Here is a 20536-nt window from a genome sequence, read left to right as displayed (position 1 = left end):
GGGTTCAAGCGATTCTCCTGCCTCAGCCTCCCAAGTAGCTGGGACTACAGGCACGCCCTGCCACGCCCGGCTAATTTTTATATTTTTAGCAGAGATGGGGTTTTACCATGTTGGCCAGGCTGGTCTTGAACTCCTGACCTCGTGATCCGCCCACCTCGGCCTCCCAAAGTGCTGGGATTACAGGCGTGAGCCCCCATGCCCAGCCTTGCTGAATTTTCTTAAAACATTTTTTATTTTCTGATATCTTGAGTTAAAAGTCTTTTGTTGGCCAGGCGTGGTGGCTCACGCCTGTAATCCCAGCACTTTAGGAGGCTGAGGCAGGCAGACCATGAGGTTAGGAGATCAAGATATCCTGGTTAACATGATGAAATCCCGTCTCTACTAAAAATACAAAAAACATGGCCGGGCACAGTGGCTTACGCCTGTAGTCCCAGCTATTCGGGAAGCTGAGGCAGGAGAATGACGTGAACCCGGGAGGCGGAGCTTGCAGTGAGCAGTGATCGCCCCACTGCACTCCAGCCTGGGCGACAGAGCGAGACTCCATTTCAAAAAAAAGTCTTTTGTTGTTCTTTGAGACAGGATCGGGCTCTCTTATCCAGCCTGGAGTGCAGTGGTACAATCACAGCTCCCTGCACCCTCCGCCTCCTGGGCTCCTGCCCAAGCCTCCAGAGTAGCAGACACTGTTGGCACACCACACCGGTTAACTTTTTAAATTTTTTGTAGCGATGGAGTCTTGCTGTGTTGCCTAGGCCAGTCTGAACTCCTGGGCTCAAGCAGTCCGCCTGCCTCAGTCTCCCAAAGTGCCAGGATTCCAGGCATGAGCCCCCATGCCTGCCCAGTCTTTTTATAAGTGCATTTCTGGCTGTGTGTTTCCTGTGTGCTCCTGGCTTCTCCCTGCAGACTTTTATGAGTAATATTTTCACTGGCATTCATTTCTGAAGAAGCTGTAATTTCATCAGAGTTCCTTTTTAATCGAGAAGTTTGTTCTGAAATACTCGAGTAACATGGCCTTTTTGGGTTCCATCCACTCTCCTTTCTAGTCTCCTTCCTGAGTGGTCAGGGAGTGTTGTCTACACGGACCTCCGCCTTGGGGGATTGAGATCTTCTTTCTTGTTCACTTGGGTGCAGATTTTCCAGGGGACCTGGGGTGATTTTCCTTGGGCTGAGTTTGCTGGTTGGTGTGGTGGGTGAACAGGCAGACCCTGGGGGCCAGTGGTCCACGTCCTGCTCTGCCTTTAGCCAGGGCGTGGCCTTCACAAGTGACCTACCTCTGCCTCCGTTTCTCTGTCTGTGGTGTGAGGCGGTGATGAGATTGCCTCGAGGTTTTTAGGAAGATTAAATGATTTCCTACTAGTGAGGTACCTTGAGGTGTTAAGTTGAATGAATGAGAAGCAAGCAGGCATCCTGGGAGACTGTTAACTCCGACATTCAAGTTCGGTGGTTTTTCTTGTTGACACGCCCCTTTAGATTCCTGTTTTCTCTGTTGCTCTGTAACCTCGCAGTGATGCTTTGGAGCCATGCTGCTGGGTGTGCAGGCTGATGGTTCTTACATAGTTTTGATGACTTGCACCTTTTGCTAGGGTGGATTCTTTTTTTCTTTTTTTCCTGTTCAGTGTGTTTTTGCTCTAACCCCCGTTTCTCTTGTACTAAGATCGCTACTGTTACTGTTGGGCTCTGCTTCCACCCTCCCTGTCATTTGTCTCAGGTGTGTTACAGAGGCTTTTGCTTTGCTTTTTTACACCCATCTCAGGTTATCTTTGATAGGGGAGTTTAACCCGTTGTCTTTGTTGTGAGAAAACACATCTTCTTCCCCTCTACCCTTGAGGGCCTGGATCCGGTTTTATTGTCTTCTTTCTCTGCTCTAATGGTTTGGAAATTTTGCATTCTCTTTCTGTCCTTCTTGTGGCTGCTCTTAAACTTGGATTCCGTGTCCGTTTGTGGGATTATCTGCGTCTGTAACTTTGTGATGAGTTCCTGATCCCCGTCTTCCAAAACTTGGAAGTCATCTGAGGGTTTGTTCCAGATTGTTTTTGGTAATTTTAAAATTTTATTTCACACTATTCTAGGAATCGCTTCTTTATCTTACTGAAGTTTTGATGCGACATTATAGTTATTTAGACTTAACCAGAGGTTGCGTGAGTTTTCTGGGCGTTTCTGGTGTCTTCCTGCTGTGTTTGGATTTGTGCTTTACCACATCCTCATGTCACTTCCGAGCCCAGCGCAGTGGCCCCTAAGCTCCTGCCAGTCACGGGCTCTATGTTGTCCACCTCACACCAGTGACAGTCGTTTCTTCTCTTAACTCTTAAACCCTTCTCAGTCATTTGGATGACCTGATTAAATTTATGTACTTTTCATACTAAGCATTAAAAAAACACACACATGAGGGAAGCACCCGCCACCCAGGCCCAGGCCCATGTCTCTGCTCCCAGCCTTGTGCCCTATCCGAAGGGCATGAGGGTGTGGATGCTGTGCCTGTGCCTGGAGGCTCTGGCCCCTCCGACCCCTGGCTGGGCTCCAGCTCTAGGTTTGTTCAGCAGCCAACTCGGAGCAGCCGAGGCTCAGAGTGGCATCCGCCGGCCATGCTGGCTTCACAGCCGACCTCTTCTCCATCATCGAACGGGTGCAGCCCCCCTCACCCCTACCCACTGCTGGTGGGCACTCAGCCTCAAGGCACAGGCCTCCTGGGACCGGTGGCTCCTCCGAATCTTCCTGAGGGAGGCAAGTTTAGTCATCGCTGAGCAACGTAAAAGCCTGTCGGGTTTCTTGACTCACGACGTCTTCGAAACCAAAATACTGGACGAGGCCGTTCTTTCTGTTTTACAAGGGAGGGGACGGGGATCCTCCTGGAAGACGCTCCCCCCTGCGCAGGTGAATGGCGCTTCCCACACTTGACCTTGGGAGTTCGGAAATGGGTGGAAGCCGCCTCTTCCGCTGCCCTTGCTGTTCCCTCCTGAGGTCCCTGGTCGTTCTTCTCCTCTCAGTTCTGCCTCCTGCAGTCCCTGCATCTGCCACCTTCTCTGTGTGACCCCATTCCTTTCACCGCCGGAAGCCTCAGGTGACTCATTTGTTTCACAGCTGTTCTTCGCTCTCATCAAGCGTAAGCCATCGGTCTGTTTAATTCCAGAACTCTCGTTTCTGGAGCCTGACTTCTTTGGGAGCAGCTGGCGGGTTTCATGGATGCACGGCCTGCAGCTGTTCTGCTCCTTCCCCCACAGCCACCGCTTCCAGAGCCTGGCTTTGCGTGGGCATCCTGAGGCCTCCGGGGACCGGGCAGCCAAGGGTGGGGTTTGTGGATAAGGAGTGAGGTGGGGGGCGGGCCTGCTGCCCTGAGCTGGGGTCCCGAGTGTCCACCAGGACTTGGGGGTGGGGTGTGGTGCATGCAGTCTTGGGGGTTCAGGGGCTCTATATGGACTTCGACCCCTGTGCATGCAGCCTCCTCCGGTTCCAGGCCCCCAGGGGTCTTCCCACCAGACTGAGACTGGGCAGACAGGAGGGGCCAGCATGTGGCTGTGACCCCATCAGCGCAACCCCAGAGATTCCCACCCCCTTCAGGCCTCTGATCCAGACTCTCGGCCCCCGCCCATCTTCGTTTTCAGAGCTTCTGGATTGCCAGTCCCCTCCTGGTGCTTGTCTTTCTGGGGCTCTTCTGAACATGTCCCTGATGAAACTCTTTTCTCTCACTTCAGTAGGCTTTGTCCTCTGTTGAACCACAAAGGTTTGTGTTTGTGATTAGCTCAGTCACCTGGATATTGGGAGACAGATCCCAGCCCTCACTGGAGGCCCCTCTGGGCCCTGATGGCTCACACACCTGAGCTGCCAGGCGGCCCAGGAGAGGGCGTGGGCAGCTTCTCTCCCAGAGCTGAGAAGCCCCAGAGCAAATGGTGAGGAAATTAGAACAGAACTTTGAAGTTTTTTTTATTTTTCTGAGACAGGATCTCACTTTCTTGACTAGGCTGGAGTATAGTAGCACAATCTCAGCTCCCTGCAGCCTCCACCTCCTGGGCTCAAGTGATTCTCCCACCTCAGCCTCCCGAGTAGGGACCACCGGTGTGAGCCACCGTACCCAGCCTAGAACTTAATGTTTAAGAAGACTCTTGGGGAGGCGCGGTGGCTCACGCCTGTAGTCCAGCACTTTGGGAGGCCGAGGTGGGTGGATCATGAGGTCAGGAGATCGAGACCATCCTGGCTAACACGGTGAAACCCCGTCTCTACTAAAAATACAAAAAATTAGCCGGGCGTGGTGGCGGGCACCTGTACTCGGAGGCTGAGGCAGGAAATGGCGTGAACCCGGGAGGCGGAGCTTGCAGTGAGCCGAGATTGTGCCACTGCACTTCAGCCTGGGCGACAGAGCAAGACTCCATCTCAAAAAAAAAAAAAGACACTGAGCCGGGCGTGGTGGCTCACGCCTGTAATCCCAGTACTTTGGGAGGCTGAGGCAGGCAGGTTGCCTAAGCTCAGGAGTTTGAGACCAGCCTGGGCAACAAAGTGAAACCCCATCTCTACTAAAATACAGAAAATTAGCCGGGTGTGGTGATGGGCGCCTGTATTCCCAGCTACTTGGGAGGCTGAGGCAGTAGAATCGCTTGAACCTGAGAGGCAGAGGTTGCAGTGAGCTGAGATCAAGGCACTGCACTCCAGCCTGGGCAACAAGAGTGAGACTCTGACCTCCTACAAACCCTACATTCAGCTTCCCTTGGAGCGAGCAGCTGCCCAGTGGACTTCAGGGGCCTTCTGGGTCCTGGGAGGAGTCACATCTGTCTTTGGTGGTCCTGGCACCCACAGACGCCAGTGGGGCTGCAGAGCTGGTGTGGTCTGTGCTCGTCTTCACTCGTAGGGAGTTGGAAACCCTTACTGGGCCTGTGACGTGGTGGGTATGGTGTCCCAGCACCAGAAACGGGAAATGGCTCCTATACCCTGAACAGTCCGGGGGGCCTGGTGTGGGGCCTCTCCCGCTCTCTAGAGGCTCCAGTGGCTCCTGTGTGTGGAGTTGGAAATGTGGTTGGTTTTCACTCCTCCGAGTTCTGCCTTCCTGGCCCACCGGCTCCTGTCCGCACCCTTGGGCTCCTGGGACTTCACACCCGAGAGCTGGACACCTGCTTCTGCTGCACGGCTGCTGGAAGTGGGCTCTGCCTGCAGGGACCTCACAGCCGGCGTGGTGAGGGTTGGCTGGTGGGGAGCAGAGAGCCCATGCATCCAAGCCAGACCCCCTGGACGTGGAAGGGGCAGAGGGTGGAAAGAGCCTCTCCTGGACTGCAGAGGTGAGGCAGGGGGTAGTGAGCTGGGAACTGGTGCCAAGCTGCCCCACGTGCCATGGGCAGGGAGTTCGGGGCAGAGTGAACGAGCTAAGGCTGGAGGTGAGGTTGGGGACCTTGGGGGCCCATGGTGAGAACTTGCTGTTCACCCAGAGGAGGGAGATGAGGCAGATGGAATGTGAGGTCAGGGTGTACTGTGGGATGCAGCCTGGCGTGACTTTATTCCCAGATAAAGCCAGCTGCTCTGCAGTAAGGGGCCTGCGTGGCCAGGATGGCCATGCAGAGACTAGGCAGGCGTCGGAGCTGGAGGCCCAGGCAGGTGGCGATGCATGTGCAGCACTGGGTTTGGGGCATATTTAAAAGGGAGGGAGTGGCCAGGCGCAGTGGCTCAAGTCTGTAATCCCAGCACTTTGGGAGGCCGAGGCAGGCAGATCACGAGGTCAGGAGGTCGAGACCATCCTGGCTAACATGGTGAAGCCCTGTCTCCACTAAAAATACAAAAAAAAAAAATTAGCCGGGCGAGGTGGTGGGCGCCTGTAGTCCCAGCTACTTGTGAGGCTGAGGCAGGAGAATGGTGTAAACCCGGGAAGCGGAGCTTGCAGTGAGCCGAGATCGCGCCACTGCACTCCAGTCTGGGCAACAGAGCAAGACTGTCCTCCCCCCCCAAAAAAAGGGAGGGAGCCTGTAGAACTCGCTGGTGACCCAGATGCAGATGCCAGATCTTGGGCTCTTTTTCATTTCCAGGTGGATAAGGAGCTCAGTGTTCCCGGGCAGGCCGATGGGTAGGCATAGAAAACGACAGGTCCTTCTGTAGTGCCCTCTTTACAATCAAAGTTGCATTTCGAGGTGTGTAACGTAACCGCTTGATGGTGACTGCCGTGTGCACACAGGGCCGTGTAGTGTCGCAGAGCGCGCGGTGTGTGCACAGTGTGTGCGTGGCACGTGTTGGTACGCTGTGACGTTTTTACACTTAATTTCCCATCTGTTCTAATATTGGAGACTTTTAGGTGGTGACCGGCCCATCACTCTTCTAAGACATTGCACCTGTCCCCCTGGGCAGGTGTGTTCCACGGTATCTGTGTTATTTCTGATTCCAGTCTCCTGTGTGTGGGGTGTCCAGCAGCTCATCGCACGTCTCTGGGCTCCTCTGCGTGTGAGTTGCTTACTTGTTCTTTGCCCATCTCTGTCCTGGGCAGCCTGACTTTTCCTCACGTGAGCTGCAGGGCTGCCTCTTCCCTCCCCCCCCACACTCACTGCAGGGACCATCTTTCCTTCTGTGGCTGTTGGCTTTCTTCAACCTACCATCATCCACAGTTTTAAAATTTGACATAATTAAATTTCTCGGTATTTTCTTTTGTATCTTAAAAATGTTTCCCCATTCTAAGGTCATAAATACATTCTTCTACATTGTCTTGTAACATATTTGAAAGGTTTGCTTTTTCCAGTTGGGTTGTAAGCCCCTGCAGTTGACCTTGTGTGTAGAATGGATGAGGTGGGTTCAACTTTGCCAGGTTTCCATACTGTCAGGTCCCCCGGGGCTCTCTGCTCTGTTCCGCTGTCTCTTGTCTCCCGTTGTGCCAAAACAACAAGGAACTTAACTGAATTGCAATGATTTATTTTACCATTAAGCTGTGGTCTTCTGGGAGAGTAGGTCCACCTCATTTTTCTTCTTTAGAATTGTCCTTTTTTTTTCTTTCTTTTTTTTTTTTTTTTTTTCAGATGGAGTTTCACTCTTGTTGCCCAGGCTGGAGTGCAAGGCACGATCTCGGCTCACCGCAACCTCCGCCTGCCGGGTTCAAGCTATTCTCTTGTCTCAGTCTTCCAGAGTAGCTGAGATTACAGGCGCACGCCACCACATCTGGCTAATTTTTTGTATTTTTAGTAGAGACAGGGTTTCTCCATGTTGATCAGGCTGGTCTTGAACTCCCAACCTCAGGTGATCCACCTGCCTTGGCCTCTCAAAATGCTGGGATTACAGGCATGAGCCACCACACCCAGCCTTTGTTTTTTTTTGTTTTTTGGGGGTTTTTTTTGAGACGAAGTCTTACTCTGTATTCCAGGATGGAGTGTGGGGGCGCAATCTCGGCTCACTGCAACCTCTGCCTCCCTGGTTCAAGTGAGTCTCCCACCTCCGCCTTCTGAGTAGCTGGGATTACAGGCACACGCCACCATGCCCGGCTAATTAATTTTTTTTTTTTTTTTTTTTTTTTTTTTTGGAGACGGTAGTCTTGCTCTGTGCCCGGGCTGGAGTGCAGTGCCGGATCTCAGCTCACTGCAAGCTTCGCCTCCCGGGGTTTAGCCATTCTCTGCCTCAGCCTCCCGAGAGCTGCGGACTACAGGCGCCCACCACCTCGCCCAGCTACTTTTTTGTTGTGTTTTTTTAGTAGAGACAGGGTTTCACCGTGTTCGCCAGGATGGTCTCGATCTCCTGAACTTGTGATCCGCCTGTCTCGGCCTCCCAAAGTGCTGGGATTACAGGCTTGAGCCACCGCGCCCGGCCCTAATTTTTGTATTTTTATTACGGACGGGATTTCACTATGTTGGCGTGGCTGGTCTTGAACTCCTGACCTCAAATGATCCAGCCGCCTCAGCCTCCCAAGGTGCTGGGATTACAGGTGTGAGCCACTGCACCTGGCTGTTTTCTAAACTCTAGAGTTGAACATTCCTTTACTTTCCAGCTGCATAATTTGGTTCTTATTAAAATAATTTTAAATTTTCACTTTTTTTTTTTTTTACCAGCTTTTCTAAATTTTGTTAAATGCACATAAAATATGCCATTTTAACCATTTTCAGGTGTATGGTTCAGTGGCCTTGGGTACAAACCCAATGTTGTACAGCCACCACCACCATCATCTCCAGAGCCTTTTTATCTTCCCAAACTGAAGCTCTGCCCCCATTAAACACTCACTCCCCACCCCACTCCCCCAGCAGGGTCAAACTGCAGAGGGGCCTAACGGGGGTTCTGAGGTGATGGAAACCATCCCAGACTGCCATGGCCATCATCGAGAAAGTCTGTGAATTTACGGAAAATTATTGCATTATATACATAAAAGAGGGGTGTAAACTGTGCCATAATAAAGCCTAAAAATTAGAAGTGTGCAACTTAAAGTATATTTAAATAGGTAATACATTGGTTTAGTCCTAAGATTAATATTATAGAAAAGGTTTAATTTTGTTCTCATCTCTGTCACTGTCTGTAGTGACCTATAGAGAACCACTGTTTGATTACCTCCTGTATGTATGCAAATCTGAGCAAATGTAAACATTTTCTTGTTTTCCTTCCACAATCCCCCTCCCACCTCTGACCCCGCCCCCGCCCCTACCCATATGTGTCTGCGTTTTCCCTCAGGTGCATGCAGGCCTGCATTCATCGGTGCAGCCCCTTCCTGCTGCCCTGCGGGCCCCACACACTGCGGACCCTGCTGCCTCAGACTTGTGCGTGTGTGCCTGGTGCACCTGTTCCCTGAGCCTGAGACGGCAGCTCCTATTGAGGGAAGGGCACGTCTGCTGCTTACAGAGATGTGAAGCCCACCATGACCATTCTGTTGGCGCGCTTTTGTCACCAGCTATGTTCCCGTATAGAAATGTTTCTTGTCTTTAGGGGGCTTCTTCCTCATTAACCTCTGTTTCTTAAAGTCTGCTTGACTAATACTAATCTAGCTATGCCAGCTTTCTGTTGGTTAATACTTCTGTGATATTTCTGTTCTTAAAGTGTCTTAAATGTGACACTGTTTACAATGTAGAGTTAGGTTTTTTTAAAAATCAGAAACTTTTTTAGCTGGCACGTTACCTTACACATTCCACGATTTTCCGTGGAGGATCTGAGTTGGTTCCTGCTTTATTTTTTTATTTTGCTCTTTTCGTCATTTTTTTCCTATGCTTTCTTCCTCCCTGTTGTCAAGTGAATTACTAACTTTAATCTCTTTCTTTCTTACCCTAGTTTGCAAAGTATAAGCTCTACTTCTGTTTTACTAGTGGTTACAAAATGTTTATAAACTATTTACATTTTTAAAAGTCCAAAGTGGGCTGGGCGCAGTGGCTCACGTCTGTAATCCCAGCACTTTGGGAGGCCGAGGCGGGCAGATCACGAGGTCAGGAGATCAAGACCATCCTGGCCAACATGGTGAAACCCCGTCTCTACTAAAATACAAAAAATTAGCCGGGCGTGGTGGCGGGCACCTGTAGTCCCAGCTATGGGAGGCTGAGGCAGGAGAATCGCTTGAACCCAGGAGGCAGAGGTTGCAGTGAGCTGAGATCGAGTCACTGCACTCCAGCCTGGCGACAGAGGGAGACTCCGTCTAAATAAAAAAAAAAAAAAAAAGTCCCAAGTTACTGTCTGTGCTCCTCCCCGCACAAGCACCCCTACCGCCGCTCTCACTGGGCACGCCATTTCTCCCGCTTCTCACTTCTTCCGCCAAACTCCAGGTCTCTCTCCCCTCGCTGCCCCTTTCCCGAGTTCTTCCTCTCCCAAGTTCCTCTGCCTCCAGACTCCGGGTCTTTCTCCCCGTGCGGCTCCTCTCCTGTGTTCTTCTCCCTCCGGACTCCGGGTCTTTCTCCCCGGGCTGCCCCTCTCCCTTGATGCTTGCAGGCAGCCCCTCACTCCATCCTCACCCTGGAGCAAGGATCTCTGTCTTGCTCTTTGCATGGAATCCACTTCTCTCCTTAGTGGCTCTTGCTGGGGCCTGTGGTCATGGGCTGTGCTCAGTCAACTGCACCATGTTGGGGTGTGTTATTTCTTTTTATTTCTTTTATTTTGGATTATTTTGCTTCCTGAATCTGAGGATCTGCCCTTCACTGTTGTAGGAAATCCTTAGTCACTGTTTCTTAACACTTCCTTTCCTTTCTGTTCTTTCCTCTGGGGCTCCCATCTTCCCCCCTTTCTCTTAGCCTTCCTTTTATTGTTTTAATTGGTGTGTTTGTCTCTACTCCTTATGGGTAACTTCCTCCAGTGATTTTTTTTTTAGGACATTAATCTGTCCTCAGCTGAGATGAATCTGTGGTTCAGCCATCCACTGAGATGTTAGTTTCTGTCAGTGTTTTTATTTTTAGAAATTGTGTCTGATTACCTTCCACACCTGCCTGTCTGTACCCCTGGTGTCCTCCCTTTTGTATCTTTTGTAATTTTAGACATACATATTTCAGTTAACCCCCTGATCATCCTTCCACTGCATTTTTAGGGCCTAACTGTGCCGTTTGCTGCGGCTTCACCTCTAGAAGAGTTTGCTGTGAGCGTCGCCCTTCCTTGTCAGGCATATCTTGGGGACTGAGCAGCCAGGCCCTCAGGTGAAGACTCGTCCTGAGCCTCGTCCTGGGCAGATTCCTTTTTGCACCCACTGGGAGCCTGTGGCTGCTGGGACTCCACAATCCCTTTCAGTCACTTTTTATCCTGCGGGTCTCCTGCCAAGCTGCTGGTCACCTGGACGGCAGCTGTGACCTTCTGCCCGAGGCTCTGCTCAAGCCTTCTCCCTACTGTCTTCCTGCAGTCGCTGCTGTCTCCCTGAGTGCATTCGCAGACACAGAGCCACCCACTCCTCTTTGCCCCGTGTTTGTCTGGACAGACTTAGCTGGAGACCAAAAACTCAGTGCCTGCGATGGATAAATAACTCTGGAATTAACTATCAAATATTATGTTAATAACACACAGAATTAACGGGGTGAGGTTATAGTTCACAAAATGGCAAGCAGATGATAAACAGGTTTTCAGATAAGGTATGTAAGATTATTTTTCTGCACTGTTGAAGTCAAAGCAGATGTCTGATCTCAAAAAGGTCAGCAGTCCTAGATTGAGGAATTAGTGAAATATGTCTAAGGAAGCCTACAGAACCGTCCGGGGGAGCCCTTCTGCTGTGTTCTCACCAGCGTCCTTTCCTGCAGGTGAGCATCTGCCTGGAGTGTAACAGCAGCAAACTGCGGGGACTGAAGCGGAAGTGGATCCGCTGCTCCGCCCAGGCAACTGTCTTGCATCTAAAGAAGTTCATCGCCAAAAAACTCAACCTTTCGTCCTTTAATGAGGTAACAGTTGATCCCTAAGTAGAAACCATAACAAATCCTCTCTTATTTGTAAAAGTGACACATCTAAGATTCTTTGCTTAGTTTCATTTTGTTTTTAACAACTTTGGAGATTTTAACCAGAAAAAAATCAGTTTTCCCTGCTCCACCAGGGAGCGGGATAGGAGATGGCCCTGAGGGTTGTAGGATGCCCAGAGACAGGGAACGTGGAATGCCACTGTGAGTGGAAGAGAGAACTAGGGCGGGGATGATGAGATTGTTTTAAAATAGGGTAAAGGTTTTCCTCGCAACGAGAAATTCTGTGCTTTAATTTCACAAGGGGAGACATGGGCGGATGGAGAGAGGGAGGACCCTTCCAGGCTGTGGTGCGTAAGGAGATGAAGGAATACTGGCGTGAGGTGGCCTTGGCAGCGGGTGCATCACGAACATGCCAATGTGGGTCCCTGTGAGCCCCCAAGGCGGTGACACCACGGAGATGCAGGCGCCAGCAGGGTCCAGCTCTGCGTGGAGAGAGAAGGCACTGGCAGCTGTGGGCAGGAGCATGGGTCTGAGGTGTCTCAGGCTGTGCAGAAACAGACACAGGAGAGGCCAGCACCAGGAGTCGCAGAAGAGGAGGACTGTGGTGGGGGCAGTCAGGGTGGAGAAGTGGACAGACTTGAGATGCTCTCTGGAGCAACGGTGGGCTCAGCAGTGGCCCCAGAAGATAAGCCATGTCCTCACCCCCAGAGCCTTATTTGGAAAAAGATCTTTGTAGATATAATTGAGTGAAGGATTTTGAGATTAAATAATCCTGGAATGTCTGGGTGGAGCCTAAATCCCATGACAAGTGAGGCAGAGGAAGACTCAAGATGGGGCAGGAGGCCCTGGTGAGGACAGAGCGGAGGACGGATTGGAGGCTGGAGGGAGGCAACCTTGAGGCGAGCCAGGGAGCGCCTGGGCCACCAGCAGCTGGAAGCCAGGGCAGGCTCCCCTGCTGTGGTCCGAAGGCATCCCCCAGATTCATATGTTGGAAATTCCATCCCCAGTGGGGCAGTGCTGGGAGTTAGGGCTTGGGGGAGGCACTCAGGCCGAGGGGCCTGCCCCATGCACGGATCGATGCTGCTGTGAAAGGACTGGCCAGCATGGGTTCTCCCTCCTCTTCCCCAACGTGCGGACGCAGCAGAAGGCCTTCACAGGTGGCAACGTGGTGACCTTGAATGCCGCAGCTCCCAGAACTGTGCCGAAGTTCTGGGTTATGAAGAACTGGGTTCTTCATAAATCACCCCAGTGTGTGGCGTGCTGTGGCAGCAACACGGAATGGACTGTGCTTCTCCCTGGGAGCCTGCAGAGGGAGCGTGACTCTTACGGACTCTGGAACTGAGTACATTTCTATTGTTTGAAGCCACCACCGTCATTGTGCTAATTTCCCCGGTAGCCGTGGGAGACTAATTCAGAGAAAGCCACAATAAGTTGCTGATGTATTTGGGTGGCAATGCAGAGAAAAGGAAGGGGTCAGGAATGACTGCAGGCCTGTGGCTGCTTGGTTGGCGGGGGGTGGGGTGGCGTCTCGGAACAGGCGTAGCTGCTGTGGTGACACAGAGCAGAGGCTGTGTCAGATCGTGGGGGGCCAGTGCCAGCCTTGAGTGTCCCACAGGTTGGCTGGGGATACAGACAGCACACTGGGGTTGGGGAGACTCAGTGAGCACAGGCTACCTGGAGCCCATGGAGAAAAGTCAGGACATTGGGGGAAGGGAGAGGAGGAAATGGGGAAAGTCTTTTTGCTAAGTTTCTATTGTTTTGTTTGCTTTTCTGTGTAGCGAAACAGAAAAGATGGATGGTAGCTGGGGACAGAGCAGGCCGAGGAAGTCCTTGGATTTTCATGTGGAGGTGGAGCGGGAAGCCACGGGGGCAGTGGGGCTGCAGAGGGTGGGGAAGAGGTCGGCCATTTCCCGGCGCAGGGCTGGTTCCTCCAGGGAAGAGTGTGAGGTTTTCGCTGTTGCTGCAGTGACCGTGCCTCTCAGCCCCCCAACCCAGCCACTCAGACAGATGGGTCTGCTTCACGTCTTCCCCAGGAAGGAATCTGAAGAACTGTCTACATCATCAGGGAAATGCAAATAAAACCACGTGGCACCACGCGCAGCTCGTAGAACTGCCATAATCCCAAGCACTGACAACACACTCCAGAGATACGGGGAACGCAGGTTCATTCCTGTGGGAAGCAGAACCTACAACCCCTATGGAGAACAGCTTGGCAGCTGCTGACAACACAAAACACACTCTTGGCAAACCATCCAGCAGCCATGCCCACTGTTGTTTAAACGAAATCTCCTGCCCACACAAAAAACTGCACCCGGATGTTGATAGCAGCTTTCTTCATAATTACCAAAACTTGGAAGCGACCAAGATGGCCTTCAGTAGATGAGTGGGTAAATAAACTGTTGTGCATCCATACTGGAATATTATCCACCACTGAAAAGAAACGAGCAGTCAGGCCAGGTGCAGGCACGGGGGAGAAAAATCAAGTGTCTTACTAAGTAGAGAAGCCCCTCTGAAAAGGCTGCAGGCTGTGCAACTCCAGCTCTGCAGCATGGCGCACTGGAAAAGGCAGAACCATCTGGAGGCTGCAGGGGCTTGGGGAGGGTGGTAGGAGCGGGCGGGCACAGGGCTCCTGGGCAGCGATGCTGCTGTTTGTCCACCTGTGGCTTTGCCACCAGGGCAACCTGACATCAGCTCTGGACTCTGGAGGTGATGTCAGTGCAGGTTCCTGGGTGGTGACTAATGTGCCGCCATGCAGGGTGTTGGTTGGGGGGTGGCCGGGGGGACGGGAACTCCCTGTACCTTCCTCTCAATTTTGCTGTGAACCTTAAATTGTTGTTTAAAAAGTCTGTTTAATTTTTTTAAAAGACTGGGGAGCCCAGTGCCTTTTTGCACTGTGGTGAGAGGGAGGGACAGCCTGGACCCAAGGTAAGGCCTGTGGGGAGAGGTGCCCCTGGAGGCTGCAGCCGTGGGAGGGGGCTGGTGTGGACCGGGCCTGGGTGGTATGGGGAGGGAAACACATCAGCCCTGTGGGCCTCTGAGGTGCCTGTGCCACCTGGGGAACCAGGGTGCCTGATTCCAGAGCTGTCCAGGCTGCTCATGGGGCTGCAAACCACCTCTTCCCATTTCTCAGTACAGCAGGTGTGGTAGACAGGGTGTGATGGGGCCTGGGCGTCAAGAGAAAAAGGGTACAGGGCAGCTGCAGGCCAGGTAGGGGCGGAATGGGAGCCCACGACTGCAAGGAGCTAGTGCCTGCACCTGCACCCCCTGCAGAAATGTCATCCCCCTAACTGGCACAGGCCTGCCCTGTCATAGCTTATATGTTGCACTGGATTTCCGTTTAGCTGTGAGGTAGGGACAGAGGAATACATGAACCACACCCTGTCTCTAGGCTGTGAGGTAGGGATGGAGGAATCCGTGAACCACACCCCGTGTCTAGGCTGTGAGGTAGGGATGGAGGAATATGTGAACCACCACCCCCGGCTCTAGGCACATTCTTGCATGATTGGGGAAGGGCTACAGATTTCACACCAGCATCGAGGTGGCCATGTCAGCATGGATTGAGCACCTCCCCGCTGCTAATCAAACCTGCTTCTCCCCCAGCTGGACATTTTATGCAACGAGGAGATTCTGGGCAAGGACCACACGCTCAAGTTCGTTGTTGTCACCAGGTGGAGATTCAAGGTGAGACACGTGATTTGATTTTCAAAGTCTGCTCTGAATGGCAGTGACTTTGCTGTGCATCTCTCTTTTTTTTTTTTTTTTTTTTTTTTTTTGAGACAGAGCCTTGCTCTGTCGCCCAGGCTGGAGTGCTGTGGCACGATCTCGGTTCACTGCAGGCTCCACCTCTCGGGTTCACACCATTCTCCTGCCTCAGCCTCCCCAGTAGCTGGGACTACAGGTGCCTGCCACTGTATCTGGCTAATTTTGTATATTTTTTAGTAGAGATGGGGTTTCACCATGGTCTCGATCTCCTGACCTCGTGATCCGCCTGCCTCAGCCTCCCAAAGTGCTGGGATTACAGGCGTGAGTCACCGCGCCTGGCCCGGCATCTGTTATCCAAAAGCTTAAAAGTGATGACTCTGGCCAGGCACAGTGGCTCACGCCTGTAATCCCAGCACTTTGGGAGGCCAAGGTGGGCAGATCACAAGGTCAGGAGACTGAGACCATCCTGGCTAACACAGTGAAATCCCATCTCTACTAAAAATACAAAAAATTAGCTGGGCATGGTGGCGGGCGCCTGTAGTCCCAACTACTCAGGAGGCTGAGGCAGGAGAATGGTATGAACCTGATAGGCGGAGCTTGCACACCTTGCAGTGAGCTGAGATCATGCCACTGCACTCCAGCCTGGGCGACAGATCGAGACTCCGTATCAAAAAAAAAAAGTGATGACTCAGCTACAGAGATGGTTATGAAACACAGTTCTGGTCTTTCTGAAATCATCAACCCCAGAGCCAGCTTGGAAGGCACCAGCTGAGCTCTGAGGGGCACAGGCCCCAGTGGGAAACTGCCGAGGCCGTGAGTGCCATGAGCAGAGGGTCCCGTGGGGCCTTTGGGCCCCTCTGAAGCAGGAAACCAATGGTGGAATTCTCCCACCTCAGCTGGTGCTGCTGCCTGGGGAGAGGGGGTAAGGAGCCAAGGCTGGCCTGGGGCTGGACCAGAGGGTTTGAGAGAGAAGGGGGCAGGGGAGTGGTGGCCAGGGCCAAATCAGGTAAAGGTGGCCACCACGATGTGCACAGTGGTCACTGGGTCACCTGGGGCCAGGGGAGAGGGCGCATGTCTTCCCAGCCTGTCTCCCCCACTGGCATCTCGACATTGCTCAGAACAGAAGGGTCTCTATGTAGCCCCCCGTGTGGACTGTGTCTCACGGGATGCGATTCCTCAGCACCCTTCCCGATGAAGTAGGTCTGTCTCCTCGCCTCCACCCCTGCTAAGCAGGCGCTGTGTTCTTGTGTCTTCCAGAAGGCGCCGCTCCTGCTGCACTACAGACCCAAGATGGACTTGCTGTGAATGGCGCCGCACAGCGCCCGCAGACTGGGCCCTTGCACCCCTGGGTGCTCCTGGCCACCGCGCTTAAGAACGTTGCCTTTGGGTGTCATGTGGACCAGACTTCTGAATAGAGAATATTTATAACTTTTGTATGAGAGAGAATTCACACTCAACAAGACACTACCAGCACCACGTTTACAGAGGATGAAAACACTTCACAGTCTCCCAGAGCCGATCGTCCTCTCCCCAACCCCCTACCCTGTGCTTCAGCCTCGTAGGCGAGAGTGATCTCGCAGGCAACACGGTTCTGAGTCACCTTCTGACACGAGCTCCCTCTGCTTGCTTTCCAGGTCTTGAAAATCTGAATTCACTTCAGTTTAGTTTATGAATTAGGTTTCATGGTAAGCCTCAAATAATAGTTGGACTTCTATTGAATCCTTCCTAAGTTATTGAAAAAATGTCTTCATGGTGAATGACAATATTTATGTTGCCTTTAGCTTCTTGAAGATTTAGAAGTTATATGAAAAATTAATTTAAAAGCAAATCAAAAGAGGTTTCCATTAACATTATGATTTAACCATTGTATTTAATTTCCCACCTTATGAAACACAACAGCAGCTCCCTGACTGGTTCGCCTTTCATTGTGTGAAGTCGGCACTTGGACTCACTCGGAACTGTCACTTGCCTGGGGCCGACACACCCAGCCCTGAAAACGGGGCCCCAGACTCCACATTGCGGTTTCTGACACGCTCAGCAGGTAGACCAGAGGCCATGTGACCAGCTCAGTGCTGGTTTGCAGAACAATTCTTATTTTAAAATATCACTTGTATTAAAAACGGCACAAATTGTTGAGTGCCGCCATTTGGTTCCCTACGTTTTCTTTCCCTGTTTTTTGCTGAAGGGAGAGGTGGTGGTGGTTGGGATCAGAGCTCTCCTGGCGTCCGTGGGGAGGATTTGCTGGTGATTGCTTCGGGCTCATGCCCAGATGCACTCACTGCCCCCTCTGTCCAAGGCCTCCCCTTCCCCTTTGCCGGTTGGAGGAGCTCATGTGCTCCTCAGCCCATTACTGGAAGGGCATTTTTCTGAGCTGCAGGGACAGGGTAAGCAGCTGAAGGGCTCGGAGGGAAGGTGACCCCTGCTCTGCAGACGCTGCATTTCAGCTGAAGCTGTGTTTCAGCCTCATATGGTTGCAGTGTCAGCCCCTCTTCTCCTGGATGGTCATGTTTTTGTCACATTAGAGAATAAACTGCCAGCACACACACATTTTTTTTTTCCTTTAAAACAGTAACTTGGAAGTGTGGAAAGGCCAGAAGGAGGAGCAAGGGCTGTTTTCTGGAGCGACTGAGGTGTTGTCCTGCAGTTGTCATTGTCTTCTCCGCCAGGCTGTTCCCATTTATTTCCTGTGGAACTGAATCCCTCCTCCCTCCGCTCCCTGGGAGCCCAGGTGGTCCCTGGCCACCACTTAGGCTTTCCAAGAAGCCATCCACTTTGGACATTTTTTTCTTGAATTTCGCTGTTTTCTTCTGCTTCCTTTAGCTAAAGCAGCTCAAGGGACCTCATCTTAGGGATGAGGAAAACATGCATATTAATTCCATCTGAGTGATTGTCAGTGTAAGGCCTTTTAAAACAAAAGCAAGTTCTTTGTTAGGAATTGGTCAAAATTCACCTCTTTCTTTAAGCCCATCAACTCCCAGGATGGTTTGAGTTACTCAGTTACCTAAGCTTGCTGTTCATCCAAATCATTTTCTAGAGTCACTGTATAAGGGTCTATGAGTAGCTGTGTATGAATAAATATTACCTGTCTACCTCAAAATATACATACTGCTGAAGCATTCTGTACAACCGTGTGTTATCACAGTGCAGTTTTAAGTGTAACATTAGAACTTAGGCATTTTCCTGTGTGGCGGAATAAGAAAGGATTAAACAGTTACAAGCCTCCAAATTAAAATAAAATTAAATCACAGTTCAGATTAAACTGAATATCATTGTAATAATGTCATAATATATATTTGTAACTTTGTAGCTATCTTTGAAATCACTTGACTTTGCTATGGTGCTAAGCTGATATATTTAAATACACAGAGAGACGGGTGAGTGGAGCCCGTGTTGATGTCTCCAGCCGGTGGTGACCCTGCTTTTGTAACCGCATTAACCTGACAAAACCTCAGCAGCAGAAGTCCCTATTTTTCTAGGAGTTCATCGTGCAGACAGTCTTCACTACAGGACTCGGCCCTGAGGCCTCTGCCTCTCGTCTGACCTTGCAGCCTTAGTCGTTGGAGGCTGGAGTGCAATGGCCCCGCCGTCCGTGGAGCCTCTGGGCGGCCTTCTTTCCTTTCTGTCAAGCTCTCATTTCACAGAAAAAGGCTGAATTTCATTTTTTCCAGCATGAAAGCCAGGATCGGTTAATGATTAGATTCTATTAAGTTTTGTTGTTTTTTTTTTTAAACAGATGGAGTTACTGTGAAGAAGTTTTCACAACTATTTATGCTGGTAAAACAAATGCTGTTAAATCACCTTATGCGTCGTTTTCAACAGCAGTGGGGCTAATTACCCGGAATACGGTCTCACCAATGCAGTTTTCATGGAAATAGAAAATTCAAATAGAATATATAATATTGAATTTAAGATTTGGGGGGTTAAAAAAGAAAACTTAACTTTATAAAATTATTTATTCTATTTTAAGCCTTCTATCATATTTTCCCATCCAATTGTTTGGTTTCAGTGGTCCAGCTTTATTTACAGGCATATAAAATGAAATTGTGAGATGTTTTGCAAGCTTCTTTTTACTTTGAGTAGCTTTTAATTTGTATATTTTTGTTTTATGTGGATGAAGAGCATTTTTTATGCTTTTGTGCAATAGGTTCCAACACACATTTATTAGACATCTGTTTAAAATGTAATGTAGCATTTATTCTGCTAAATTGAAAGGGAACATAGATGGAATTCCAGAATATATACATTCAGCTTTTGGTTTTTCCTTTTTCATTGTTATTATTGTGAGAATGCTGTTAGTGGGGTTGTGTGTGAGTGCCTGTCAGCCAGTGATGCCTCGGGCCACACTGTGGGGCCACCTCGGTCCTGCCTGGGTCCTGGTGCCTTGGACCCCACGTGCTTGTGGCCAGGCCGCCCCGAGGCGGGGCCACGTGGCCTCAGACCACAAGAGCAGAGCTGCCCTGGCCTAAACACTGCAGCTGCCTGCACCCCCGGGCTTTACAGCCTTGCTTGTTTTCTCTGAACGGCAACAGAACAGCATTCACAGTGATTCAAAGGGTGGCATTGGGTTGGACGTTCTGGGTATGAGCCAGCCTGTTCCCACATTGTACGTGAATGTTTAATGTGCTCTCAAAACATGGAAAATAAGTTTAGTGCACATAACTAAATCACAAAACATCCAATTCTCTGTTTCCTCAGGAAGTCATTACTGCGCCACCACATCACGTGACCTTAACATGATCAATATCTTTCTCTGCCTTGACATTTAAATAAATTGAGATAAGTAGATTAGAAAATCATTCAAATGATACCATAATCTGTACAAATATTGTGTCTCCTGCCAGGCAGGGGACAGGGTGCGGGCGATGGCCACGTGGCCAAGGCCCCGCAGGAACGCGCCGAGGTCTCCCTCACCCTCCAGGTGTCCTTCGCACCCAATAGTGCGTCTGAGGAACGAACTGCAGTTTGACCGTCCCCTGAGATGTGCGTAGCCTCCGTCTAAATGTCCACTCCCATGGCTTAATTGGCTATCAGACGCATTTTCCCAGACGAAAGCAATGTTGGGTTAGGGGACGACGGTGCAGCCACCCAGCCTTTACCAGCAGCATGCGGCAGACGAAGGCAGTCGAGGTGTGTAGGTGATCACGCAGATACGTTTTTGACTGTTTAATTTGAAAGTTTACATTTTTTATGCTTTGTGTTGGTGTGTAATTTTGTACTCTTGGTGGCTAGTTTTGTCAAATCTTTTTTGGAATATTGCTTAAATGTTTTGATTTTATGATAGTGAAGCTTGTATTCAGTGTTTTGCCAATTAATATTATATGCTTGTAATAAAAGCAAAAGAAAAGCTTAAGTGAAAGTGTTTCTGGCTGGAAATGTATTACATAAATCATTTGTACGAGCATGAGAGATGACTTGCCCATGGGATGAACAATGCCGTGGGTATTGGATGGACCACTCAGGCAGCCTGGCCGCAGACACACTGGCCACACACGCATGCATGCTACATATGTGTGCGCTCAGACCACATGCCTGCACATATGTGCACATATGTCCAC

The 20536-nt window shown here is 50.7% G+C and overlaps 1 protein-coding gene across 2 annotated transcripts in view; it reads left to right on the top strand.

The window, feature by feature from the left end:
- PCGF3 (polycomb group ring finger 3) overlaps positions 1 to 20331 on the top strand; it is a 65589-nt gene extending 45258 nt beyond the window's left edge. Inside the window, exons 9-11 of one of the 2 annotated variants that reach the window (XM_017865421.1) lie at positions 11127 to 11264; positions 14880 to 14960; positions 16239 to 20331. In XM_017865421.1, the coding sequence (XP_017720910.1) occupies positions 11127 to 11264; positions 14880 to 14960; positions 16239 to 16286 (267 nt within the window). In that variant the 3' untranslated portion in view covers positions 16287 to 20331. The remainder of the gene's footprint in view (positions 1 to 11126; positions 11265 to 14879; positions 14961 to 16238) is intronic. The other variant, XM_017865420.1, reaches the window with a different exon arrangement.
- Positions 20332 to 20536: the final 205 nt, after the last annotated feature.

This window comes from Rhinopithecus bieti, unplaced genomic scaffold, assembly GCF_001698545.2.
Source record: "Rhinopithecus bieti isolate Rb0 unplaced genomic scaffold, ASM169854v2 scaffold_79532, whole genome shotgun sequence".
In the NCBI taxonomy this organism is placed as follows: domain Eukaryota; kingdom Metazoa; phylum Chordata; class Mammalia; order Primates; family Cercopithecidae; genus Rhinopithecus; species Rhinopithecus bieti.
Note: the sequence above shows the minus strand (reverse complement) of the source record. Positions and strands in the feature narration are given on the sequence as shown.